Source organism: Anopheles gambiae, chromosome 3, assembly GCF_943734735.2.
Source record: "Anopheles gambiae chromosome 3, idAnoGambNW_F1_1, whole genome shotgun sequence".
Classification (NCBI taxonomy): Eukaryota; Metazoa; Arthropoda; class Insecta; order Diptera; family Culicidae; genus Anopheles; species Anopheles gambiae.
This window is the reverse complement of record NC_064602.1, coordinates 47,863,329-47,890,980: the sequence shown is the minus strand read 5'-3', so window position 1 is coordinate 47,890,980 and position 27,652 is coordinate 47,863,329. Positions and strand designations below refer to the sequence as shown.

Below are 27,652 nucleotides of genomic sequence, written 5' to 3'. Positions count from 1 at the left end.
TTATTAGTCTATAAACTATGCACTGACCAGCGAAATGGAGAGATCATTCGCAAGTAAACAAACACACATATACACATATTACACATGAATATTTTACAACAAACCAACTTAAACACACACGTTTAATTGCTTCCTTTGCACAATTAAATAACATTTTATTACAGGTGAAACATGTTGAGCAAATAAATTGCCCGTGCATAAAAAACTAACTTCAACAACATTGAAGTGGCTGCTTCTGTGGCCGTGTGGCTTAACCCACCAAACTGATAGTTTTTTAGCTTTGTTTGATGGAACTGGATTTTTAGTACAAGAAATTGGTGGCGTTTTCGGTATCTTGGTTATATGGGCTGGTTTGTTAATTCCTTGTACTAAATATTCAACAGTATTTCATACAAAAAGTTATCTCTACACCCGATAAACACCTTTTTACCAAACCCTACTGGTGATGCAAATAGCTCACCGTTCAATTTCATGCTGGAAATAATGCTATTTTTCGCATCACTACTATCGCGAGTATCGATTAAATTAATCCATCCCGACGTTGTGCACACCACGAGATAGCCTTCTACTAACAATGGAGTTGCGTAGATTTGTGATTGAACTTCAATTTTCCATTTTGGAATGAGTGTGTTGCTGTTTGCAGGTAAATATTCTACACAGTGGACATGCCGATCGTAACAGCCAACGATAAAATCTACTCGATCGAGGGGATATTTTAACATGACGAGCGATGAAAACACATTGCCAGGAAGGGAATGGATCGTTAACTGCACCACAAAGAAAAAAAAAATAATTGTAGGACACCTTGAACATATCTCTAATAACAACTTACCTCGGTTCCTTGTTTTGTTTCGTATATTCCTAGTGTACCATCAACGCTACAACAAGCGATCTTGTTGTATTCTGGCAGTAAGGTAGGAGTGCTAAAAATTGGAACACTGCGCTGCGTTGTTCTTTTCCACGCCAAACACCCTGTTGCTATGCTGATTGATGCAATGGTACCGTCCAGAGTAGCAACCAAGACAAATTCTGCACCATCGTCACCCAAAACTATCGGTTGGCACAAAATTGGTTTGGTTCCTATTCGTATCTTCCATCGGAGCGTAGCACTACAATTTCCCTACAAAGAGAAGTTAACATTATGTTATTTCTGCCCTAAAATTCTACAATCCATTGTGTTATTGTGTGTCTTACCCCAGCAATACAATGCAAATTGTTTGTGGTGCTATAGCTCCCAAAGATGATTACGTTTGTTTGCGGTACTACAAGTGGCGCACATTTAATCATTCCTCCAGCGTCGTACTTCCAAGCTATCGCGCCTTTCCACGGATTGAAGCAGTACAAAAACCCATCATAGCATCCAACAATACCGTACACATTGGCCTCGAAAGTGAAAAAGTTGACCGAGCACTCAATACGGTCGGGGAACAAATGGTGCGAAATGATCGCATTCGTCTCGATATTGATCGTTACAAGCAATCCCGCATGACTGCCGACGCTCAATATTGCCCCAATACCCTGGCAATATATTATTGAAGCACGAGAATCGATACATTTTTTCAAATCGTATTGACGCTCGATTGATAGAAGTTTTTCCGCCTGGTTTTGGATGGTAACATCGTCTTGCAAGCAATTACTATTTGATGTTGCAATTTTGGATTGTATATAATCGATTGCTTTTTCCAATGGAATCAACGGATCCAACAGCAATGCCGTCAATCCTGGTAGTTGTATCTTAAAATGCTCTTCCAATGTAGCATGCAAACAAATGGCATTGAAAGATGTTCCTCCACGGTCCATAAATGATGAGTTTGGTTTCAGTTTTTTCGTTCGACCACTTTCTATAGGTTGGCTTTCGTGTACGATCCCCATCGCATTTAGCTCTGCACAAAAATAATCCACCGGAGTGATACATTCCTTGGTGCGAGATTGTTTTAAATTCTCAAAAATGACTCCTAATCCTTTTGGACAAATTTTACCATGGGCAGAAAGGGGAAATTGTTCAATGCGATGTAATTCGTCTGGAAGCATTTCTGCTCTTAATTTGGCGCGCATTATGCTCCATAGTGCTTCGCGTAAAGAGGAATCATCGGTGTCTGACTTGAAGTATATTACAAGCCGATTAAGCTCCTCAATAAAGCATGATGCGCACTGTTCAACTGATGGATGAGTTTGTAACACGGCTTCCAATTCCGGCAAGCTTATTCGACATCCAAAACGTTTAATTGTTCTGCTACATCGTCCACGATAATAATAATTGCCTTCTTTGCTAAGTTCTACCAAATCTCCTGTCGCCCGGAACACAACATCAGGCATAGTTGACAATGTATCATCATCCTCAGACATACCTAGTATCACACATTTCCGGGAGCAGCTTCCAATATACAATTGACCTATTTTAGATCCATTTGCCAGATGATCCGCTTGCACACTACCGTCGATTTCATTCCTAATCTGTAGAACGATTGATTGATCAAGTACTTCTCCTAGAGGTATGTCAGTCTGATTATCTTGGCTTTGAACTTTTTGAATCATGCTCCAACAGGAAACCTCCGTTATCCCATAAATATTATACACACTTACACGACAATCAGCTGCACGAGGCAATACCGGGAATCGTTCACCACCTAGTACAAGCGTTCTGAAAAAGCAATAAGAGATGATTAATCATCTTATCTGTTGATCATAGAACTAATCGGTATTAGTACCTGAGCGTTGTTTGAGGGCCAAAAATGATGTCCAGCATGTCAGTTTTACTCCAACGTGTGAACATAGAAGGCGTCATTTGCATAAACGTTATTCCAGGAAACAGTACATCCAATAACCGTTTTGGAGATAAGCGTATAGAATTATCCACCATTAGGAGGGTAGCGCCAACTCGCAATCCCATGACAATATCGAGAACAAATGGATCAAATGTAGGAGGCGAGCATACAAAAATTACGTCACGATCACTCAATCCAAATCGATTGCTAAGTGATAGCACGTTTGGCATTATGCAGGTACTTGGTACGAGGACTGTTTTGGGAGGCCCTGTCGAACCGGACGTTCTTATACAAAATGCTACATCACGATAGCTTTCCGTGCTAGTTACGCTAAGGGAAAACGTAAGCGGCATCGTAAAGATGCGCATCCCGACCAGCATTTGCAAACCATGCAAACCACTCGTGCTACTAAATTCAAAATCCTGCAAGAAGTATGCGGCACAAATATCATGGTCAGGCGATAGCTGTTCATCCCAGGATTTGTCAATGCAGTAAAATGTGTTGCCCGAGATGATGATGCTGCAAACAGGAAACTAAGTGAGTGAATGTATCAGTGCTGTATGTTTGCTTTTAACGTGTCTTACCCTCCTATAACAGCAATTAGCGCTGGGCAATGAAACAATTGAACGCCAACAATTTTTCCTTCCAAATTCTGTTCCTTCAATACTCCTGCTATCTTCAGCATATTTTGCCATAGTTGATCGTAGGTTGCCTCAAAGGCAGTTTCTTTGCACGTGTAATATTTGATAGCAATATTCTGGCTAAATGTTTGAAAAACTTTTCTATCGAGAAGTTCCATGGAGAGAATTGTTTGTTTACATTGTATTCTGCCGGGCTGTTCAGCTGTCAACAATAATCCAAAATAAACGCAATATGTTTTTGGTGCCCAGTTGAGAGTTCAAACTGGATTCAAAAATCGTTGTGTTGATGCAGTTTCGAAAAATAATGTTTTTTGGATTATTTGATCACTCACTTCATCGTACGCATTACCTTAAAAAGTATTGAAATGTATACATAAAAAAGGCTGATCATTGTCGTGTTTTTTCAATATTTTTTTCTATAACCCTGAACTAAAACAACGTACCCAATAGCAAAACCTACATGAAAATAACTAACTTTAATTGAAAAAAACAACGAACAAATTGTAATTCAAACATGGCATTTATAAATCAAGGACAAACTTACTCTGGACACTCTCTTTCAACTCTGGACACAACCCAACGCATGAAACAATTCAAGATCTCAGCCTACAAGGAATTCTGAATAACTCCATTTAACAGCCCAAGTGCCACAAATCCACTAAACGACCACTAAACGGGTTCTAAACGGCTCAAGTCATCAACATAAACGGAATCTAAAAAGACATCGTTTAGCAGACGGCAAACGACTGATGCATTCTAAAAATAGAAAAAGCTGGTGGCGCCATCTGTTGGTGGGATACCCAGCCAGTGGAGTTTTCAACACTTTGAGAGCTTTCTCCTCCTACCATCTAGTATCTAGAAGCAAGTGAGATTTGAGTAATGGTCGTTGATGTTGATACTCACGTATCTGACCACACGACTCCCAAATAGCCAAGTTCGAACTCCATAGTTTTGGGGCTGTTTAACGAAAAATCATTCCGATGTCGTACTTTGTGGGTGATTAAGAGATAACCCAAGTGCCACAAATCCACTAAACGACCACTAAACGACTTCTAAACGACTCAAGTTCTCTACCTAAACGGAATATAGAAAGACTTCGTTTAGCAGACGGCAAACGACTCATGCATTCTAAAAATAGCGAAAAAGTTGGTGGCGCTCTCTGTTGGTGGGATACCCCAACCAGTTCAGCTTCATCGCTTGGAGGAGAGCTTTCTCATTTCCTTTGTACTGTTGTATGGTTTCGCATTGAAGTTATGCATCGCTAGAACTAGAACGGCGATACGATTGTTTAAATACTAAACTCCAACGGAAACCACCAGCACTGAAGCAAGTGAGATTTGAGTAATGGTCGTTGGTGTTGATACCCACGTATCTGACCACACGACCATTCATATAGATTTTTGCTCAGAAAGTTAGAAGGCTATATAGGTCATGATAAGATGAAACTTGTCGAAACACATTGCAAGAAAAGGATAGCAATATAATGATGAGTTGTAATACGCCATCTATTGATCAAACCAATGAAGCTGTGGAGCTTTCATTTTTTTCTGTGGATATTCAATTTTCCAGTCGTTTAAGCTTAATCTGTGGCGCTTGGGAAAACTGTACTTGGTGGGAACCATACAGCTTTTTTAAACAAGCACACGGTACTCTTTGGATCTTTGCGGCTGATTAAGTACTAGGGGAACTTATTTGGGGTGGTAGTTTCTCGACACCTGAAGGCAATACTTTTGGCAATGTAAACTTACTAGTAGACATCAGAAAAGCTTTTTTGATTCATCGTGTACCATTTTACGAGAAACTACGGTCCCTGGATTGATTTTGATAACAGTTTGATAAAAAAAAGTGTATTTGTTGCATCAATTCTGCAGTGCGGGTTAGATCGACACCAAGTGGGGTGATTTCAAGACATTGGTTATAACTTTTAAAATAAAAAACTCTGATGGCCGGTTGTTTTTCATTGAAGTTCAGTATTTCGTATCAATTTTAAGAAATATTATCTCTAAACATTATCGAAATATGCGAAAGAAACGAATTTACAAGCAAGAACAAAAAATTCGTTACAAAAGTGTTCCACACGAATATACTGTCATTTCTCTACCCGCAAATTTCCTGTTAATGCCTTCTAATCGCCTTGTATTCGCCGGCGAATTGAAGGCGATCAGCAGTGCATTTACCAGTAATTAAAAATGTCATTGAAAAATTTCGCTTTTAATTTGAAATTTGAAATTGCAACTGTCAAAAGAAAACCTTACAAGCGTCTTCAGCACTGCGCTGTTGTAGTGTTCCCAGATATGTGCGTGAGATTCGATAGCACGATTTACGTGTTATGTTCTCTTGCGTTAAGCTCTGAACTATTTCACTTTATTAAATATGGTCTGCATTATTCGGTTGGTAAAGACCAACCCGTTGAAAGGTATTAATATATCAAACTTATTTCGATAACTCTAGTAAAAGGAGAAATGAGATACATATTTCTCCCATCCTGATTATGAAGGGTAAACATAGTCATTATTATGTTTTTAAAAAGGTGTTTTTAAAATTTCGCTTCACATAAATTTGGTTTGTTCTAAGTATAGCAAGAAAATATTAATTTAAAAAGAAATAAACACAGAACAAAGATAATAAAAATTAGGATTCGAACACACGCTTTCTCGGTTCGGAACCAAAAGTGTTGTCACTGCTTTATTTGGCAGTTACAGTAGCGAGGGTGCAAAACCAGTATATAAACAAGCTAAGATGGCGGCAAGTTATCTGTTCTCGTTGAATCAAAAAGTTGAAAGATTTCGAAGAGATCCCGTTTCAGCCGTGAAAGTTTCGGTTGAAATCTTTATTCGCCTTCTAAGGCGACTTCAGCAAAGCTTTAAAATAGGTGAAAATGTGAGGAGACCGACTTTAGGGTGCCGCCACTAACCAACTACAATGCACATGCCCTCAATGTAATCAATTAGAGTACTGAATGATAGATGTAGGCATTCATTTAGTGAAACAGTAGAGCTCTTCACGTCTTGGATAGTTAGTGGTTATTCAAATCATGGCGTTATTCTATGCTGCAAAAAAGGAAAGCTACTTGGAGTGGACCGCAGGCATGAGTTAAAGCTCCACAATACTCGGTATCGCTTACTGACTTGGTGCATGTGGCACTCTCAATTGCCCAACGCCCATATTGACCAACGATCAATTGACCAAAAATCCATACATTTTGCCAGCAACATTGTATGGATTTGACAGCTAGCGCAACTTTGTTGCTGACCGAATTCAAACCAATTTGATTTTTTTCTAGCACCATTTTCTATTTACCTTGGTCATTTTCTATTTACCTTGGTGTAAATTACTTTTATATTCAACAATTTCTAACAATTTTGCCAATTGTTATCAAATTTGAAGATACAACCTTTTACTTGAAGTATCGTCATCATCAAAGTATCATCAAACCTGTATCGCAGTTCTTCGTGTGAGCACGTAGCGCATGGCAAGAGTGCGATGAGAGCGAATTTCTGGTACAATTGTTTGATTGCAATAAGCGGCTTTCTTTGCGGGTTCTTGTACTTCTCATTTATTTGTTCTCACCTAGATACGGGTGCTGTGGCCGACAAAAGTTGTACAAAAAAGACATTTTGGCCAACAATGTGTGTGTATGTGTGTGTTTTTTTAAAATTAATTTGTAGTTAAATATTTGATCGCAAACAGAAATAAAAGTGACTGATCATTTTTTCAATTATATTGCCATTATATTATATTTTCTATTCATACACACTCATACCACATTGAACTATCATCCTGTTTTCTTATCCCTTGCAGCTGCTCTAGATGGAGGCGCCCAGTGGCTAGTACTCTATGTGATGGAGACGCCCAGTGGCTAGTACATATTTTAATTGTTTATTATATTGTATTGACTTGTTGATACTCATTAACTCCAAAATAAATCAAATATAGCTATTGACAATAGCATATTAAATTGCATCAACTGTCGTTTTGAATTTGCCGTGTTTTAAAATTGTTCGATGCTTTCAATCCCCAACACTAGACGAGTGGTTCATGTAGTGAAAACCTTTTTGAATATTTAAGATGATTTTTCAGTTGTTTCTAATAAAAACACGGTTTTGTGTAATTATTGTCCAGCATATGTCACGCGTATGACCAGCATACAGACCACACTTCCAAATTCAATTGAAAGCCCGATGATAGTTATATTTATAAAGTAACGGTTTTGTGGCGCATGCGTGCGAGCAGCTTCCTCGGTAAACTCAGGTCACAAGAGACATTCCGGTGGTCGGTCGGTGGTTCGGGATTGTTAGAAAATTTCAGTCGTTTATTTTGGCCAGAAACAAAGTTATGTAAGTAACAAAAAAAAAATACACACAGTCGAGTCGATAAACTGTTGCTTTACCGAAGCCATTTGCTTGACATCGGTAGTGTTTCGTTGCGGATCTGGGTGTTGCGTTTCATGTTTCGGGCCAAACCCAGATTGATCTGTGTTTCACCGTACGTGGTTTAGTGTCGTAAAGAATTCTCGTCGATCTTTGCTGGTTGGTAGAGAAAGGCCTATGTTTTTTTGTCTTCTTCTACCTCTTCTTTCTAGTCTCTCACTCTCACCCTTGATAATTGGTATCCGTTTTCGCATCATAATTTCTGTGGCATTTTCCGTACCAAAATAACGTGAATCTTCAGACGGCAGAGGCATCTGGTCGAACATTTATACCATTTCAAAATGTGCGACGCGAGCAACCGCTTCTTGCGGAGTAGTTTTTGCACATAGAAAAAGAAACAGATCCACCCTTGAAAAGTTTTGCATTGATTCCATCTGTGGCAAAAAAACACGCTGACACACACACACACACACACACACACACACACACACACACACACACACACACACACAAACACACACACAAATAGTCCCGTCTTTTGGATAAAAAAAGTCAATGCCAAATGGAGTGGCAGAACTAACTGTTGCAAAGTGTTTCGAATAGTGCTTGATTTCTACAGTTTTGGTGTAATTGATGGCTGGAAATTTTGCTTATTTAGTTCAGCAGAAGAAAAAAAAACAAATAAAAGATTGAAAAGAAAGCATTTCATCTTTACTCTCTCGTTGTAGTGAACATCAAACTGGCTCATCAGTTTTGGTTCTCATTTCCTCCGCCAGGGGCGTCTGGTGGGAGCTCTTCAAGTAAGTACAATAGAAATAATTCTCTTAATGTACAGAACAAAATAGCTGCTGAATAGTTGCAACTCAATTAGGCAGCAATAGCCACCTTATTGAGTGGTAGTGTCTGAGCAAATCTGCCAACTCAATGCAGAGCAATAAGCATTACTACCTACTTTAAAATTATTTTCCCAAAACCACTACCCTCCACACAGGGCAAGCCGATGAGGAGAAAGCAAAGGAGCGACAGAAAAATGATTCCGCGGATAGGGAACAACACCACAAGCAGCAGAAGCTCGACGCCGCCAACTGCAAGGTACGTCACAACAGGTGTTTAATGTCGAGATTTCAACAGCCATTTTCAAGGTCCATTCTTACTCCAACTCCGGTTTGCATTTGCATTCGTTTCGTGTTTTTCGTGTTGTTGTAGCGCGAGGCACGGGAAATAAGGCAGCTCGACAACGAACTGTTGAATCAGCGCCGGGCCCAAGAAAGGGAACGACAGGCACAGCTCGGTTCGGAGCGACAGGCGGCAGCACTGGCTACTGGTACGACGGCGACTGTGCCTGTCGGTACTACATCACCACCACCGTTGTCGACCGGTTCGGGTGACAGGACGTTCCGCCAGGCCGAGCCGTTCTATGCGGAAGGCAGCATTTCGACGACACCTGGCCGGACGCCACCGAACACAATAGCGGAGGAGAAGTCTCCCGTGCTGCTGGCGGGCGTAAAAACTCCCCTGCTCGAGGACACGTCGTTCGGTGGCACCAACACAACTCTCATGGAAACTTTGCAAACCAGTGCCGCAGCGGTAACACCGAAGGAGGTAATGTAAAATAATGTTCGGCTTTGCATGGCTCGGTCGTTTCAACAGGTGCACTCCAACACGCACACCTGTTGGCGAGAAAGCAAAAGCTTGCCATTTAATGTTTATTGCTGTACCAGGTAAAGGGGTGTGTATAATACCATTTCGATTAAAAATTCAATTTTATGAGTCATCGCCGTTGCACATGTACCGTCCCAAAGCCAAAACAATGGTAACGTGACAGTGCCCTTTTGCTTTCAAAATCTTCCTACATGTGATTACTGTACGCGGAGCGTATTGGCAAAACGCCAAATTCACGCCAATTATGCAAACGGTCGCTTTCTCTTGGAAAGTTCGTTCCGTCGTACCGTACGGGGCATTGCAAACCGACTGTGCACGAGAGTAAAGCAAAGCTAATCGATATTGATCGCTCAACTGTCAAGGGATATTTTGCCCAACAGCTATAGTTCGACGGCAACGGACAAAAAATCAATTATTTTATACCCTTAAATGCACGTTTGCGCCGCAAGCTGGTTCGCTGTTTTGCTCAAATCACAGTAAAAACAGGCAGATGTGGTGGATCTGGAACAAAATTTTCCAACAACGGAAACAATGAATTAATTTTGCTAAATGTCTGATTTTATTTCATCTATGCTAATACATCAAGCGTAATACTAAAACCATTTCTTCTGTCTGTCTCTGTTTGCAGGAAGAGCAGCGCAGTGCAGCAGGCGTGCTCGCGGCAGCTTTGCAAAAAGTGCCACAGGAAAAAGGGCTTCCTGAAACATCGCACCTGCAAGACTTTCCCAAGGGTCGCCAGGACTCAACTGAAAGCGAAATTTCGACAATATACTCTCAGTCACAATCGGATGCCTGCCACAAGATGATGTAGGTTTTGTTTCGTACTCGTCTGTAGTGATTGGGTTTAGCATTCCTTAGCATTTGGGGATAAAGCACATCATACGATAGGAGCGCATCTGATCCCTTACATTAGGGAATCGTCTGCACGGTATAATTTTTTCCGTGGCTTAATTATTAAGCATCTTAATATTCGTTTTTTGCAAATTCGAGCCTATTTGAGATATTGCCTGCTCTATTTTGGCTTGTTTTTGTACTCGGTTGCTAAAACCGTATGATAACACTCACCTACCCACCGTCATGCTGCATATCCGAGCAGCGGTTTTGGTGCAATGGTTCATTCAAAAACGGCTGTGCGTATATGGCTGTGTGAATATGTATGTACGCATGGTACCACTCTCGCTCTTCCAACGTCATTCCAGCGAGAGGTAGCAGGCTTCGGAAAAGGATCGCTACGGTAGTGTTGGGATAGTGAAATGAAAACAAACAAAAAAAAGGAAAGAAGCAAAATTCTCTCGCTCTCTCTCTCTCTCACTCTCTCTCTCGCAAACTCAGTGTTTTCCAGCTCGGCTCGGAGAGTATAGCGGCACATCGTCGGAGCACTGTGTCAGTGGAGAACGCAATGAAATAAACATCATAGGACAGGAAAATTCAATGCGTTCTCAGCGTTCCGTGTTGTCGCAACGTCGTGTTTAGCTTCCGTCTTCGTAAATGAAGTGTTATGTAAAAGTGTGAATTATTATTTATTTCGTTTCCGGTTTGGTGTCTAGTGGTGTCAATTATTCGACCGTGCGTGTCTGTGTGTATGTGTGCGTGCGTGAGCGTGCGTGCGTGTGTGTCCGGTGTCATTGTGTTCATACATGTTCAATTATTTAATTGATCCCGATCCGTCGTTAGCATAACGTGAGAAGGAAAAACAGTGCAATAATTAATGTATTCGAAATGGTGACTTTGCTGGTGGACGACACGCCGAGGCTTGTGATGGCAACGTCTGCAACGATGATGGTGTTTGGTGTGGTTGTTGGTGGGGTCGTTGGGGAAGTGGTTGATTGTTTGCTCGATTCAATTCAATACCATCGGTGCTGCGTCAACGGCACTGAAGCACGGTGGGCCAGGATATCCTTTGTTGTTACATAAGCATAATTATCCCTAAGTTATTCATCGTCAGAGCTGCGTACCTGCAACGGAAATCGATGCTGGTGCTGGTGTGTAATGCGGTGCCGTGTTTCTTGTGTGTGCCGCACAGGAGCAGGTGCGACAGAAAAGCCCCACGCTGTTGTAACGGTGACGTGGTGAGAAAAATCAATTTCAAATTCACAATGTCCTTCAAAACGCATGGTGATTGTGCGGTTTTCCTGATGTTTGGAGGTAAAATAAAAAGAAAAGAAAAAACAACGCACACACACACACTCACGCCATAATCGTGTGAAACGTGTGCGAAAAGTGAGATCGTGCTTGACACGAAAGAGATAGCTTCTATGAAAGAGTCAAAAGAGCACGATATAGCGAGGAAAAATAGAGTGTTTCTTTGTAGTTTGAATGTTGCAAAACAAAAGACGCTAATATTCGACAACGAAATGCTCTGCCAGTGTGAAATTGGGCATGAACTCACATCAGAAAGTACCGCAGGATAAAAATTGCAAAGCTACAGAACACGTTTTGGCGGTTCTCATATCCAATGCTACTCCTATTTTATGTTTTATTACTTATCCTCTAACAAACTCTGTCTCTATTTCTCTATCTCTCGCTCTTTCTCTCTGTGTCTCTGTCTGTTTTTTTTTCTTTTTTGCTTTTTGTATTTATCTCCTTCCCTTGCTTTCATATTTGGTTTGTTCATGTCAAAATGTGAAAATCAAATTTTCCTCAGCATTGAGATTTTTTCTCTATCTCTCTCTCACACAAGTGCATCATTTCGCTTTCTCTTACAGTTTCTCTCTCTTTCTTATTATTTTGCCATTCTGCAACGCGCTTGCCATAACCATCCTAAAGATCCTTTGTATATTTTGTCTTCTTTCCTCTTTTTCTCTCTCTCTCTCTCTCTCTCACACATACACACACACATTTTCTCTCTTTTCCTCTTTCTCTCTTCTCTATATCCTCTATCCAACTCTCATCACCCAAAATCTCTCTCTTTCTTTTGCTTGGCACATTGCTCTCTGTCAATCCGCATTTTCACATTGTTCTCCCTTTTATAAACTCTCACCGGTCATGGTTTTGCAGCTCTTTTATCTCTTGCCGCGCGTGTTCGTGCCTTGTCTCGCTGTGTGCTTTAGTGCACGCAGAGCATACTAAGTTTGTCACTCTTGCCCTCAGGCCGTCGGTTGGCAAGCATGCGATCTGGGACTTTTCTCAGGCGAAAAGATTCGTGCTGTCGCGCTTCGAAAAGTAGTGCAGTTTTACTCGTATGCGACACTTTCCGACTCCTTTCCTGGTGCTGCAGTAGTGTGATTTTTGCAGCGAGATCCAGTGCTCGCACGACGGGACGGAATATCTGTCTAGTGGTGCCCGGTACGCGTTCATTCGACCCGAAAAGTAGGTGCCGTTTCGTGCGTTTGTGTTAATTTTGTGAATTCTCTCGGTCGGTCTCTGGCCAGCGATACGGCTAAAACTGTCGCCACTGCCTGGTACAGAGCCGTACTAATCAGCTTCTGCTCGTCGGTGTCGTCCTGCCTCGTTCCCCATCTACATCACCTTTGTCGTCGTCGTTGCCGCCGTTGCCGTCGTCGTTGCCGTCACCACCAGCCACCAGCCACCATCATCGACATCAGTGTCAGTTCAAATTTTCTTTATACCTTGATCACCTAGACACGACGATAAGTGAAGTTTGGTGGAAAAAGGAAATTTTGTAGGAAAAAACGGACATTTCCGGTATGTCGATCGTGTTATGTAATGTTGCTTCAAAAACTAATAACGACAATAACGTTAACAATGACAATATTAGTGAGGATTCAAATCCGGTTACAATCTACAGGTACAAATTCCAACAAATGGATCCGTCCGAATGACGGCAGTGCGTTCACGGGGAGGGTGGTGTTTGTGGACACGGTGAACATTTTTTTGGTCATTACAAATGTCGCGCTGTGCTTGTCGGAGTGGGGAAAAGATAGCATACGATTTGTGTGTGCGTGTGTGTGTGTGTGCACAAAGTTGAAAAGTAAAGGCACACCACGGCCTATGAAATACCGATGGCATCACATCAATTTAGTTTGCTACCGCTTGGTGGAACCACATACAGCACTTATGCGTGATTTTCACGGGTGATGTTCATTTCGTAGCAGAAATCAAAGTTGACAAAAAATGTTGGGTCATGGGAGTGAATTCCCATCATTTTGCGTTACCTTCCGTTTATAATTAGATATGCTAAGCTGCGGCGGCCAGAGTACGGTAACATCGGTATGGTTAATATTAGCTGCCGCTAGTCGGCTGATCTTGCTTTTGGTGAACCGACTGTTCCTAGGAATGGTTGACGTTACTATCTAACAAATTGGAAAAATCTTCACAGTTTGGCATTCGATTTGGCCCTACCACCATCGGGTAGATTGATTTGGTAGAATGCCGTTTTTTGTTCAATTCTGCAAACGAAATTACCGAACACTGTCGGTTAGTTGCGATTGTTGCAACCCGGCGAAGGGAGGGAAAACTTATCAGCACGTTCACACACTTTTAATTGGAATACTAGAAACCAATCTCATCCCTCTCCTTTCACGAAGAATTCCTCCACGGGCCGGAAAATTGCTCACAGACACGAAAACAAGAATCGAAAGTAATTAAACTGGCCAACTGGTCTATATCCATCCATTCACGCTCTTAATATGATCTTAGCCGCGTTACGTACCGTACTTAATTATTAGAGCAACAGTAATTAATTAACTTCTTTTCCGTGACCCAATCCATCCCGATATTCCTGCGGTCCCGCGTTCCACGCAATTCCCTTTATTGATCACCTCGTTACAGGTGCCGAGCTCCTATAGCTTCACTGGATTGCATGGAGGAATTTAGTGGCACGACTGCTCAGCTTGATTTTGGTAAGTCTGTGAACAGAATTCAATCTTTATTAACGACAATCACGAATCATTCACGGGTTTGGGTGTATCGACCATGTGAAAATTATGTTGCAATTAACGATATTGGTTTTGTAGTCAAATATACTTGGGAGAATATAAACCATAATCATTAATTCCTGTTTAAAATAAGCTTTACATTGTGTATCTTCTCTCCCATCAACACTTGATCAGGTCGTTCCACAAGTTTGGGGTCGAATCCGGCCATCCAGATACGCAGCAATGCGACCACAACGCCTGGCTTGCGCTACAAAAATCTCGGCAAGAGTGGCCTGCGTGTGTCGAACGTTGGTCTCGGCACATGGCCCATTTTCTCGCCGGGCGTTTCAGAGGAGCAGGCGGAAGCCATCCTGCGTCTGGCCGTCGATAGCGGCATCAACCTGTTCGACCTTTCCGAAGCGCACTCAGGTAGGCAGGGAGTGCATGTGTGTGTGTGGCTAATGCGTTCCCAAAACGGAAACGAGCCGCGTCGCTGAACCATATGCCATATTGTATTGTAACGTCTATCGCCTTCCCCCAAACACACCAGGTACACGTGCGGAAATAGAGCTGGGCAAGATCATTCAAAAGGCAGGATGGAAACGGACCAGCTTCGTCATAACAACCAAAATTTATTGGAGCACAAAGTAAGAGCGCTGCCGACGTGTTGCAGCATTTCGCAGATGAGTGCGTGCATGGAGATCTATTTTTAATATTTTTACCATCGGCTGTAATCTTTTGCCAGATCCGAAGAGCGCGGATTATCGAGAAAACACATCATTGAAAGTGTCCAAGCGAGCCTGCAAAGGTTGCAGCTGCCGTACATCGACGTCATACTGGTGCACAAGGCGGACTCGATGTGTCCGATGGAAGGTGAGTTTTTCTATTTCGTTTTTTACTCCCCCCACCCCGCAATTCATTAATGGAATGGTGCCGCGAAAGAGGCCGAACCGTAGTTCGAAAACGGAATGCAAAACTAATGGCTGTTTGCGTTATGAATTGGTTGCAGAAATTGTGCGAGCAATGAATTACGTCATATCGCAGGGATGGTCAATGTACTGGGGAACGGCGCGCTGGTCACCGGTGGAGGTAAGGTGGAACACCGTTAGCACCGTGCTGTTTGCATTGAACATAGCATAGAATATAATTAATTCAACCGTGTACTGGTCCGCAGATCATGGAGGCCTACACCAACTGCCGTCAGTTTAACTGCGTAACGCCTATCGTGGAACAGTCGGAGTATCATATGTTCTGCCGGGAAAAGGCGGAACTCTACCTGCCGGAGATGTACAACAAGATCGGGGTCGGTTTTATGGCTTGGGGTCCACTGTCCATGTATTTGGGCGATGCCCAGAATGGCGAGAAGCTCTGGATACCGAAGGGATCGTTGAAGAGCAAGAGCCAAAGCTACTCCTGGATTGAGGACGAAGTAAACAAAGAAGTAAGTGAACGATCCGCGACCAGACCGCACTGTAGCGTACATATCTGTGTTCTTTTCTTTCTATTTCTTCTCCATCTGGCGGTAATGTTGCATTTGCGCAAGGATCTGCAGGACGAAGCACGCAGGCTGTACGACAAGGCGCGTGACATTAGCAATCTGGCGGAAAAGCTGGGCTGCAATGCGGTACAGCTGTCCATTGCGTGGTCGCTCAAGCATGAACCGGTACAGTGTTTGCTGCTCGGTGCAACTTCACCCGAACAGCTGCACCAAAGCCTGCAAGCGCTACAGGTAAACGTGATGGGAATGAGGAGGGGGTATCGCTATGCCGATATTGAATTGTATTTGGATAAATAAGTACGCATGCACCTGAGTCCATAGCCATGAACAGCTTGATAGCTTTTATGCACTGCATCTTATTTACAGACAGTGATTTTGGGATGCAGTTTGTCGTACAATAATTCCATTTTGGGTCACTCAATTTACAGTTACTGCCACGGCTATCGACCGGTGTGATGCTGGAGATAGAACGCATCCTCGAAAACAAACCGGTGCGTCCACCGCCGATATCTACGCTTGCGCTTCGGTGACAATCAGCCTGCCCCCCGGGGCCTCCTAGCGAAAGCGGAGTTCCGTGTGGGGCAGAATCGCCTAAAGAGGAAGACATTAGCATGGGTGAGGAGCAGAAAGAATCGCAAAAGATTAGCTTCTGCGAAATTCAGTGACAAAACGAGAATTTAGTAACCAGTAACCAATTTGTAAACGTCGTCACTAGTGTTACGGAACGTAGCTCAACACTAACGCTTCAAGACCGCTGCCAAACACCAGCAGCACAGCAGCAACAGCAGCAGCAGCAGCAGCACCAGCAAACGCATCAACAGCGCCGGTTGTCCGGCTATCCGCAGCAGCCGCACCAGCCACAGCCTCAGCAGCATCAGCAGTATCAGCAGCGTCAGCAGTGCAATAATCAACAGCAGCGAATGCAAAAGCAGCTTGTAAGGCATCCGAAGCTTTGGAAGCAGCGGCATGACCGAAGCGTGCTGAAGCCGAGCCTGCTAAGCCTGGAGTCGCTGAGCGTTAGCTTGGAGAGTCTGTTTTACGAGCAGAACGGTTTAGATAGCAAATTTAACAATTCCTCCACGGCAACCGGTACGATGCAATCGACAAGCAGTACGGTTAGCACTACCAGCGAAGCTACTGGGCTGGCTGAGGACAAGCAGCAGGCACGCCAATTAGTAGACTGCTTGAAGTCAATTGACAACACGTTGATGGGTGAGAAACGGATTAGGTATAAGATTTCGTACAGCTTCAAATCGCTGGACAGCAATTGCAAGTCGTTGTTCAACATTCTGCGCGGCAAAGGTAGCGCCAACGGGGTAGCACCTGCTAAACAGGCACCGTTGCCGGAAGATTGTAAGCAGCCGACGCCATCCTCCAACGCTCTCGTGACTGCACGGCACGTACACCAGAATGGGTTTCGAATGCTGTTTAACCGTAAGCTGTTGAGTGATCGCAGGGACAGTGTCCTCCTTACACCCTGCGTTGACGTGATCGAGAAGTAGAAGTGGATGCACAAGGGTACACTGAGTCATGAGGGTCTTCCACTGTTCAGCACCCACATGACTGGCTCAATCTTCAAAGCAATCGACGTTTGCAGAACGTTTCCCGAAATCGGGGAAAAGCAACCAGGTGGCTGGTTATGTGAAGCTACAGCCCAAGAAAAAAAACTGCTGCTTTCGGGGTTTGTTGTTTGCTACTTCCACTCATAAATAGTAGCAGTATCAGTCGATGCTGTGGTTATCAGATGCTTTGTTGACGTGGCACAGTGAATTGGACGTCTTGGTGGTAAACAGCAAGACGTTCAAGAAATGGGAACAAGGCGAAATATGCAATTGCAACAAACACACAAAAATGTTGTTAACGTCTATACTTATGATGTTAAAATTCTTATAACTATTATTCACAAATTCTTATCGTTGTCTCGTAAGATAAAAGCTCTTCGCTACGAAGCTTACAATAAGAAGGTGCCGATAATGAGCCAGTGGGCAGTAGACCATTTTGAGGGCAATGTCTCGCAAGTATAGTAAGCTTTCTGATTATGAGAGAAAAAAAATAACACCCACACTGACACAATCTTTCGCACATGAAACACACATTGAAACGCGGTGCGCCGAACGGAAACAAGGGCGAACCAGTCTAGCTAGTAGCAGTGGAAACAAAATGCGTTAATTTACTTCAAACACTCGGGCGAAAGAATAGCCTATAAAACGATAATTCTATTTCTAAGAAAGAGCCTATACCAGTAGAAAGAAAAACTAACAACAATGTTTCAGAAACTCACTCACTATCTATATACTTATACTCGTATCGTTATAATATGTTGCTTCCGGATCTGCTACGAAAGGCTCGTGATTGATAAAACATATAAGCGGAAAACAAACAACTAAAACAACAACAAAAAATATTACCATTAATCGAACAGCCTGAAATAGCCTTTACGTGTCACTGTTGAAAGGCAAACGCGAGTATAGCGGAACGCGAGTTAAACCAAGCTGAACGAGAAGATAACTATGAAAGATGACAATGCAATAGCAGAACATTGAACACACAGCCACACACGCTCTATTACACAAAAATCACTAACTCGCACTTTGACTACCGCTCTCGATTTTGCTATCAGCATACTAATGAAAGCAATTTAAAACGGTACAGCATATCATCATTAGTTAGGTTTAAAGGTGATAAAGGACAGCAAATAATTTATTGTTTTGCATTTAATGCATAATTTCTTGTCAAATCTCTAAACGTCTGAACGTTTACTCGTGCCGGAACAGATTAGTGGTTGCTTCACGTTTTATATACACTTAGTTGATGTGTAACGGGATGGCTATGTTTAATTATTTTCTAGATATGCTAAACTATACACCATGCAACACCTTGAGATTAGATATGTAAAGCTAAAATAGCGATATGAACGGGTGAAAAGCTTAAACAAAGTCACTAATCGAAACATCATTGCTCACCGGGTGCGATCGAGCGTGAACTCAGTTTAGCGAAAACCTCTGACTTTAGTAGGGAAATTGTGCTCATGTAAACTTAAATTATAGATTTCTATTCCCTCATTAACACGTTGCGGAAATAATCTGTTAAATAATTAGTTTGGCGCGAGTAAGTAAGTAAACTTACTGATTTAGTTCCGACAAAGGGGCGGTGATACAAGCTGATGGAGACGTAAAGTCAAATCTAGATGACGTCGAATCTGATTTGCCAATCGGAATTTATTGAACAGCTACAGCAGCAACAACATCAACATCAGCCTAAAGTGATTTTTACAAGTATCAAGCATATGAGCCGTAGTATCGATTAGTTAGATAGATATAAAGTAGATTAAGGAAATGGGCGCGCTATGAAAGCGATAAGGCATATTTTAGGGAGAATGCTACAAATTACTTAGGACATTCTGTTCTTTCACTTTTTTTCGAGCTGGCTACATGAACATAACATGAAAAGAAGAGTGAAATGAGTATGGAATGACACCATTACATGGGGAACGGATTACAATAGCTTGGATTGTTTCGAGCTCCGTAAGCTACCCCAAGAATGCTTTATTGATTATAATCGCGATAAAGGGGAATGAAACATACAGCAAAAGCTAATGATGCATAGTGTGGTATACTATAACAGTCAACGGTAGCAACACAATGGCAAAATAAAAGATATTAGCAGCAAGCTTAACTCATTTGTGAAGAAGAAATCAAAACAATGGAAAGCATCCGTCAACATTGCGACTAATGAAAATTGAACGATTATTCCATCCTGCTCGAGCAGCATCCTTAGCTCGATAACAAGTCTTTGTCGAATGTGTTTATTCATTGTTTATAACAAGGAAATGTGCAAAACTTCATTATTAAACTAACAGCCGATAAAGCTGTGTAAATTCAAATAACGGCAAATTGACCGTATGCCAGACGGAAATGAGAATTATTTCAGTACAACATATGTAACAAAACACAAAACAAAAGCGAATAATATGAATAAGCAAGCACCCCAAAACTAAATTTCTAAGGGGGGTAAAGGTAAACAAAAACAAACCAACTAAATTGAAGCTTGTCGCCTACAAACAGCAACGCCAGTCTGTTGAAATGAACAGTAAACCATATGCTAAACACACTCGTCTCACTCGTTCGAGAACTCGGAAGCTGGGCGTACGGGATTTATGCAGCATGGCGTAATGTCCGCGACAAGAAACATTTTTTGCAATATCATTCTAATAGCAATGTAGTTCAACTAAGTTAAAAAGAAACTCTTTCCAGGACATGAATCTGGACGAGAGCATTAGGAAAAACAAAACTCGAGAATAATATAAATATATATATATTTAATGAATAGTATATACATCTTATAACAACAACAAAAGAAAAGTTAAAGCAAACAAACAATAATTTTACTATCTTCAGCTCTGCCAAAAGTGCATCTTTTAGAATAATTATAAATCAAAACCAATGGGACATGGGGAAATCGACACGAGGATGTGAATCTGCACGGGGCTTCTCTTTCATACTCTACCAATTCGTCGTATTTAATTGAGTACGTATCGATGGAATGATATGTATAGGGGTATGTGGTTAGCAATGTGAATGTGCAGGAACACAAACACAGTGATCCATCCTGATATTTATGTATAGTAGCAAACAAGAGTAACGACATAAAAGAACAACAATAACAGAACGATAAAAGTCCAGCTCTCTTATGAAGTGATTCTACTACTTTAGGTATATTCATTTTGAAAAGGAATAAAAAAAACGAACAAAAAAAAGAAACAAACAAAACAGCACATTTGTTCATCAAATAAAGATAGCGCAGTCAACACGAAAACACTAAACGCAAGTAGATACGATTTAAAGCAAAACACGCTAAACCAGTTGGCAGTCATATAGCGTAGAAGCGTACAGCGTTGTACTGCTTATTGTATGTGAATGTAGTGGGAGGAGTGTGAAAACAAACCTCAATCGAATGGCGAATGGCACGTGATGTAATGATGTAAACGCAATGCATAAGCAAATCCCAACCAAAACACACACACACACATATTAGCGGTAGTAGCAACTAATAAGTAAAGCAAAACAAAAATAAAACAAAAAAGAAACAAAACTAACGACACCAATCGTAGCAATTCGAAGTGTTCGAACATGGTTAAGATGAAATTCGGTAGTACGATAATGAAACTAAACGCAAGGAGTGAATTAAAAACAAAAACAAACAAACAAAGCAAAACAAAACACTTACATAGCGAACAAGCTTAACGAGCGAGTTGTTTTCTATTTTACAAGCCTTCTTCACGTAGCAAGTGCCGGACACATGGGCTGTTTACTGAGCAACGGACATGCTATACTCTTACTACTACGGTTCTGTTAAACCAAGACAAACGCGTTGTTACGGACGGAGATGCTGAATAGCTAGCTTTCTCTAGATAGCATATTTTATCGGTTTTTGCTTTGAGCACTACCTTTACTCTACGAGCCTGTCGATAGTAGTATTTTTTTTAACACGTTATACCTACATATATTTAAACATTAAATGATTCAATATTTTCTCACAGCCAGGCCAGCCGACCGGCTGTTAGTTCATAGATGGTAGCGGCATGATTCTATACAAATATAATAACGTGCATAAAAACGAACGGGCGTGCTTGCCTTTGAACGTAGAAAGATGCTGCCACATGTATGGTTTTTTTCACACAGAGAAAGAGAGAGAGAGATATAGAGAGAGAGATAGAGAGAGAGAGAGAGAGGGAGAAAAAAAAAGGAAGAACAAGGAGGAGACGATTGCAGCCAGGATGGACATGTTCATCATGACATGACTAGATACCACAAAGAAATTGAAACTACCAGCATCCATACTATTTAAATGCAATCGCTGAAGAGTAAAACTGCAACTAAATGAACAGCTAGTTACATACTTTTTCAAATTTTTCTTCTGACGCGTAATGATGGGATTTAAATTTAATGCAGAACATGCGTACTAATAAAACAACACTTAACAATTGTGATAAAACAACAAAACCGAACACTACAAACTTGCTTGTACATCGTAATATAACGTTTACTTATTATGCACACCAAAACGGAATAGAAACAAAGAAAACGATAAGAAAACACATACATAAAGGAAAAGAGAAAGAGAGTGAGCGAGCGATGGAGAGGGAGAAAGAGAGATATTGAAGAAATTCACATAATAGAAAGTTTTCAACAACAAAAAATCAACGAATAAAGCAAACTGTTTGCAAAACACCTATTTCGGGATTTTCTCAATATCCCCACTCTTTTTTGGATAGTGATCCGTGATTAAAACTATAAAAAACACTGCTGTTTGGTGCGTCTGTCCAGCAGACACAGTTTCAAATAATTTTGGAATTTACCTTATAAAAGATTCCATTCCTGACCAAAGTGTAACAAAAGTTTGAATAGTGGAACCCCATCTGTCACGTAAATTTGACGACAACATCAAACCAACCATCCTTGTTAGTGAGTTGTCTTGTGTTGTGTGTGTATGGATTTCCGTGCAGTTCGCATCACAAACACACAAAATGTTTTATTTGTTTTTTCTTCTTCTACCGATTCGTTAAGTTTTTTAAAGAGTCCAATTCGATCTGATTAGAAAACCACAGCCATTAAGCTATTGTAGGAGCACGAGGAACCGCATCGCAAGCACACATAGATAGAGCGAAAATGGGCAAAGATGCGCTAGATTAAGTTCGACACAGTAGTCACGAGAGCAATGAGAATCCTCTTGATTGTATCCAGAGTCAAGCTAGGATGTTTATCAAAAAACAAAAAACAAAAAAACAAAAGAAAGGTGTATATGTATACCAGCGCATATATACCTGTGCATATAAAAATTCCAGATATAGGAAGTTTCTTCTTGAATCCGAGTTTTCTAAGTTGAACGAAACCGTTTTAGAATAAAAATTATGACATCCTATTACTGCTTTAAACTTGTTGAAAATAATAAAAAAACCCCACTTAAAAGATAAAACAGGCTTACGTAATAATGCTTGCGTGTTGATACTCAGTTTTGGTTTTTGTTTCCATACCTTACTTTTACACTCCTTGAACTCAAACAAATTTAATTCATTTTTATGCTTACCATAAGCTTAAAATTCAACATGATCCAATATTGATTCTCTATTACAGCAATCGGTAAATTTTTGAGGTAAAGGGCCAAATTTATTAAACCGCCGATAGCTGCGGGCCAGGAAAATACATATTTTTTGCACCAAAATTATTACATTGAACAATTTTATAAACAAAATAATCGATGTTTTAAAAATTCAAAACAACAAAGCAAGAGCAATGTCGCTTCTTGATGAAACCCTCCTCCCATGGTCCAATAATGTTGGGGTTATTCTGAGAATGATGCAAAAGCCTTTCTTCTTCTTCTTCTTTGGCACAACAACCGATGTCGGTCAAGGCCTGCCTGTACCCACTTGTGGGCTTGGCTTTCAGTAACTTATTGATTCCCCCCCCCATAGCAGGATAGTCAGTCCTACGTATGGCGGCGCGGTCTATTTGGGGATTGAACCCATGACGGGCATGTTGTTAAGTCGTACGAGTTGACGACTGTACTACGAGACCGGCTAAAGCCTTTACGGCTGAACAATTATCGAGGCTAACATTCAGTAACTGTTTTCCGAACAAGTAATGCCATTTCATACTAACTTAAAACTAATTACTTTTAAAACAAACTCTTTGAAAATCGTTGTACTCTTAAAAAGCAACATTCACTCAGTGCCAGCGCCTACACGTATGGTCCAAAACAGTCGAAGTCATACAAAATCATGAAAACGTCTGCGCCCTTTTGTTCCAGCGTTCTCCCGAAGTTTACCGAGCCGAACCGAATAGTTGTGTTCGATAAACATGAATGCGTATCAGGTAGCTGAAGTTGTACTGCTTACCTGCCGTATGCCGCTGTAATACCGAGCGAGACGCATAGACAACGCGTCTAGAGGACATGTGTAGCCGTGAGGAATTTTTTCTGTGTCTCTTTTGCCTTGTCCTTGCCTTTAGATCCTGATGAGTGAACCATGCATACCTTTCGGGTACGTTCGGGGTATAAGTCCTGTCCCTCTCATGTTATTTGGGCGTGGGCAGATCCGTGGGCGTCATGTGGATGCTCGCAGTGAGGGTTTTGAAGGTGGACGCCTAGAAGGATACAGGGGTTTTCAAGGGTTCGCATAATTTTGAGACACTTTCTTCACTGTTTCTTATGAGGAGAAAACTTTTAGCGACGGGAACTAAACTCTACGGCACCATTTTTGGCTAGCTCCATTTCGAATTTAATAGGAATATGCGTGTCCAATAAGTGTGCCATAAGCATCGCCCGATCAACTCACCAGATATGCCCGTTGTGGGTTCAAGGCTCATATGGACCGTCCTCCCGTAGATTAAAAGATTAACTTGCATGGTACTAATAAGTATCGAAAGCCTGTGTAGGTCGGCATGACCGCGTAGGTTGTTACGATAAATAGAAGATGTGTACCATCAGTAGACATAGCAGAACAACACTACACCTACCTATTGGGAACGATTGGCAAGCATTTCTCGCAAATACCCAGTCTTCAACACTGGGTTAACGCCATTATTAAAAACATCCGAAAAATATCAAATATTTGAATGAGCCTAACCAAGCAGGTTCGCGCCATCCGTAAGCGACCCGGAAACGTTTCATTACGGGTCGACTTGTAAGGTGCTAGTAGGTTCAGTAGGTGCAAGAAACCATAAGCAATTTCGATCCGTTGGTGCTACGAGTTTGGGTCGGGTAGGGCCAAAGTAGGTTCAAGACCCGACACGAACTGGTTGCATCCATGGGTCGAACTAAACCTTCTGTGGCCCGAGCTCGCTGCAACAACGGGATAGAGTTGCTTATTGTTGTATTGTATTGCTTTCTTGCACCTACTAATCATTTGGGTTGACCTGAAATCGATGCACCCATGGGTTGGTATTTTATTCTGACTCCGGCCTGGCGCTCTTGCTACACCTTGGGCTCAGAATCAAATCCGGGAAACTGGCACTCCGGGTCGGGTCGTGAAATCGTACAGTGGAGGTCACTTCATGTCGGACACCTCATATTTTCACGTTTTCATTTTCTGATTATGCGGCACCCTGGACAGTCCCTTAGAGCACTTATCGGAAAACTTTTTTCACCCATCGTTGAGGACATTCTTCAGCTATGTTCCTGCAAAAAAATCACACCGATGTAGCATATCTGCTATACAGAACTTATTATAATACACACTATCAGCTATAGACACATCGTAACACACTTCGGAAAGCCAAATCACACCATTGCAACACATTCATTATAACACATCAGCAAATCAATCCACACCATAGCAATACACCCAGACCATACCGTTCATAGAAAAAACAATTGAGACACATTTATCGAAAACAACCGAAACGCGCAACATAAGCAATTCAAGCGTTACTGCAAAGTGGACAAACAGAGAACGCATAGCAACTTAACGCTAAAAGCGCTGCGTAGGCAAAGATCGACCAACGCACCCGTTCCTTGGCTAGAACAGTTGAAACTTTCCAGTACCTTTGTAAAAACACTAAAAGCGCAACATAGGCACAAATTGATAGACACCTCACTCCAATACAATGTATGAATTGCACCTCATATCAATAACCTTTAATTAGGACAAAAACACATTCCAAAACCAAAATGTATGAAACCCATTGAGTATAAATAAAACCAATTCCGACCGTGGCAAGTCAGATTCGTTCGGACTGTCAGGATAGGACTATGCCCATCCAACATCTATCGACTTCTCATTTAAAGAGTTTAGTTGTTGGGACTGTTTGATGGGAGAGTGCCCAACGACCTGTCATAAACAGGAGGCATCCGAAGATAGCCAGAAAACCCGAACCAATACGAACCAAACTGATCAGGGCAGGGATAAAAAGGAGCGGTAGGGCAACATTCGGGGCCCTTGAACCAATTAGCGGGATAAAACGACTAATTTTTTGGCGCGTTTCACGTAATAAATGCTTGGCAAAGAATTCCTCCCGTTTTTGGTTATTTTCGTTTTCTAACATTCCAAAAAATTAGATCAACTTTATGAGTAACTCGTTCGCGGATCGAAGATCGTAGTAAGTCGCGCGCGCGAATAAGAAAAGTGCAAAACCGTGTTGGAAGTGCAACGTGATATGGAGGAGCAGACTACGCGTCGTATGCCAAGGGCGCAACCAGCTACCACAGGGTCGGGTCCCACTATAAAATATGAGGACAGGACCAACAGCCGTAGCGGAGGATCGTTCGCCCCGGGAACATTGCGCGAAGTTGCTGTTTCGTCGGAAGTAGCCACCCCTCATCGATGGGTGCAAAGTAAGGCGAAAACCTCACATCACCGCGAGCTCATCTTGTCGGAAGAAGACACCTGGAGGAGCATCCCTGAAACAGGAGACAAGACGCCTCGCAAATCGGTGCAGAGTAAGGCCGGTGAGTTTTATCAATATCAACTCATCCCGTCGGAAGTAGACACCGTGAGGAACATCCTTGAAGCAGGTGACGCGATCCCTCATAACTCGGTGCAAAGTAAGGCGAGTGAGTTCTACCGACACAGGCTGCATAAGAACGTTAGCAGCGACGATAGAGCCCAAACGCATGAAAGGTTTATAGTGACAAAATATGCGTGCGACAGGTGGCGATATGAAAATGTCGAGCACAAACACAAGTTTCGAATGCTCGTTGTCGCAAACACTAAACTTAGATGGGATCCAGAAGGCGAAATTTGTCTTCGCGTTATCGAGACGGACCAAATAAATCGCATGACAAAAGAAGATGGCTGTTTACGGTCCGTAGGTCATGACCCGCATCATCATGACACCAACACTAGCAACCACTGCGCACCGCAACAGCATCCTAAATGTATTATTTTTACGCCGCAACCCGTATACGCGAATCGCTCAAGATGCGCATCACACTTAGCCTACGTAACACATACTGGTGACTTTAGGCAACAATACACTCAAAACTCTAGGTTCACTACACGTTTATGGTACACATCACTTGGAAATCATCGTAATATTCCGTACCAGAACGGGATAGCGTTATCATAACCGGTATTGAGGGACCTACCCGTTTGTTTGTTCACGTTAATAGTGTGATGTTGATTGTTGTTAGGATTATTAAGCTAGGGGCGATAACTTTAGAATTCAGCAGCGACAGCGACCGTGGTATTTATGTATCAATTGTTTACATTTTGCTGAAACTAGACAGATTTAGTTAGTTTTAGTGCTTTAACGTCGCACGCATACTTTGACAAACGATACAGACGGCTGTACAATAGCAGAGCAGGTTAACCCAATGTAGAAAAAAGATGCGGTACTTGTTATTACTGGTGTACAGCTTATTTCTTTAGATGCAGAAGCCGCACATGAGTAGAAAAAGTACGGTACGTTAAAATATACGACTGTGATAAAATAGATAGCACGCGTTAGCACGAAAGAAGAAGCACGATACGTACCAAAACAACCACACGCGCTTAATTGACAGGTCAGAAGGAAGTGAGGCCACCGTTGATATCAGATAAGGTTAATACGATCAACTGTGGCACACTTGGGGGGACAATGTTGGGACTGTTTGATGGGAGAGTGCCCAACGACCTGTCATAAACAGGAGGCATCCGAAGATAGCCAGAAAACCCGAACCAATACGAACCAAACTGATCAGGGCAGGGATAAAAAGGAGCGGTAGGGCAACATTCGGGGCCCTTGAACCAATTAGCGGGATAAAACGACTAATTTTTTGGCGCGTTTCACGTAATAAATGCTTGGCAAAGAATTCCTCCCGTTTTTGGTTATTTTCGTTTTCTAACATTAGTTATGTCCCCCTACCCAAGGTAAGGCCTCTAAACTCCAACGTTTCGAGTAAGGGAAACCTCCTAAAGGTTTCT

The 27,652-nt window shown here is 41.9% G+C and overlaps 2 protein-coding genes across 8 annotated transcripts; one reads left to right on the top strand and one right to left on the bottom strand.

Annotated features, from left to right (window-relative positions):
* Positions 1–347: 347 nt before the first annotated feature.
* LOC1279502 (beta-alanine-activating enzyme) lies at positions 348–27,576 on the bottom strand. 5 transcript variants are annotated; one of them, XM_061659329.1, is made up of 7 exons: positions 26,836–27,576; positions 3,350–3,755; positions 2,709–3,284; positions 2,584–2,641; positions 1,195–2,454; positions 833–1,120; positions 348–767 (listed from the first exon to the last, which is right to left on the bottom strand). In XM_061659329.1, exons 2-7 carry the CDS (start codon positions 3,562–3,564, stop codon positions 369–371), a joined length of 2,796 nt encoding a protein of 931 aa, XP_061515313.1. In that variant the 5' UTR covers positions 3,565–3,755; positions 26,836–27,576; the 3' UTR covers positions 348–368. The 5 variants fall into 5 exon arrangements, with proteins under 5 accessions (XP_061515313.1, XP_061515311.1, XP_061515310.1 ...); XM_061659327.1 differs by having other exon boundaries at positions 1,195–2,641; positions 26,836–26,968; positions 27,034–27,576; XM_061659326.1 differs by having other exon boundaries at positions 1,195–2,641.
* Positions 7,603–17,405, top strand: LOC1279500 (uncharacterized). Of its 3 annotated transcripts, none has more exons than XR_009766295.1 (13): positions 7,603–7,743; positions 8,505–8,576; positions 8,768–8,868; positions 8,983–9,378; positions 10,067–10,245; positions 14,170–14,240; positions 14,451–14,684; positions 14,806–14,902; positions 15,001–15,128; positions 15,265–15,344; positions 15,430–15,984; positions 16,182–16,368; positions 16,469–17,405. XR_009766295.1 is itself a non-coding variant. In XM_061659332.1 (13 exons), the coding sequence occupies exons 1-13, from the start codon at positions 7,626–7,628 to the stop codon at positions 16,281–16,283; spliced, it is 2,031 nt and encodes a 676-aa protein (XP_061515316.1). In that variant the 5' UTR covers positions 7,603–7,625; the 3' UTR covers positions 16,284–17,405. The 3 variants fall into 3 exon arrangements, 2 of the variants coding, with proteins under 2 accessions (XP_061515316.1, XP_061515315.1); XM_061659332.1 differs by having other exon boundaries at positions 15,430–15,696; positions 15,799–15,984; positions 16,182–17,405; XM_061659331.1 differs by having other exon boundaries at positions 16,182–17,405.
* Positions 27,577–27,652: the final 76 nt, after the last annotated feature.

What these genes read in the sequence shown, in the direction of transcription:
- LOC1279502 (XM_061659326.1), bottom strand. Translation starts at nt 3,564, where the DNA reads ATGGAACTTCTCGATAGAAAAGTTTTTCAAACATTTAGCCAGAATATT. An exon ending in CTAATTGCTGTTATAGGAGG is followed by an intron (nt 3,285 to 3,349) that starts GTAAGACACGTT and finishes TCCTGTTTGCAG; the next exon opens with CATCATCATCTCGGGCAACA. An exon ending in AAACAAAACAAGGAACCGAG is followed by an intron (nt 768 to 832) that starts GTAAGTTGTTAT and finishes TTTGTGGTGCAG; the next exon opens with TTAACGATCCATTCCCTTCC.
- LOC1279500 (XM_061659331.1), top strand. Translation starts at nt 7,626, where the DNA reads ATGCGTGCGAGCAGCTTCCTCGGTAAACTCAGGTCACAAGAGACATTC. An exon ending in GTCTGGTGGGAGCTCTTCAA is followed by an intron (nt 8,577 to 8,767) that starts GTAAGTACAATA and finishes CCCTCCACACAG; the next exon opens with GGCAAGCCGATGAGGAGAAA. An exon ending in TCGACGCCGCCAACTGCAAG is followed by an intron (nt 8,869 to 8,982) that starts GTACGTCACAAC and finishes GTGTTGTTGTAG; the next exon opens with CGCGAGGCACGGGAAATAAG.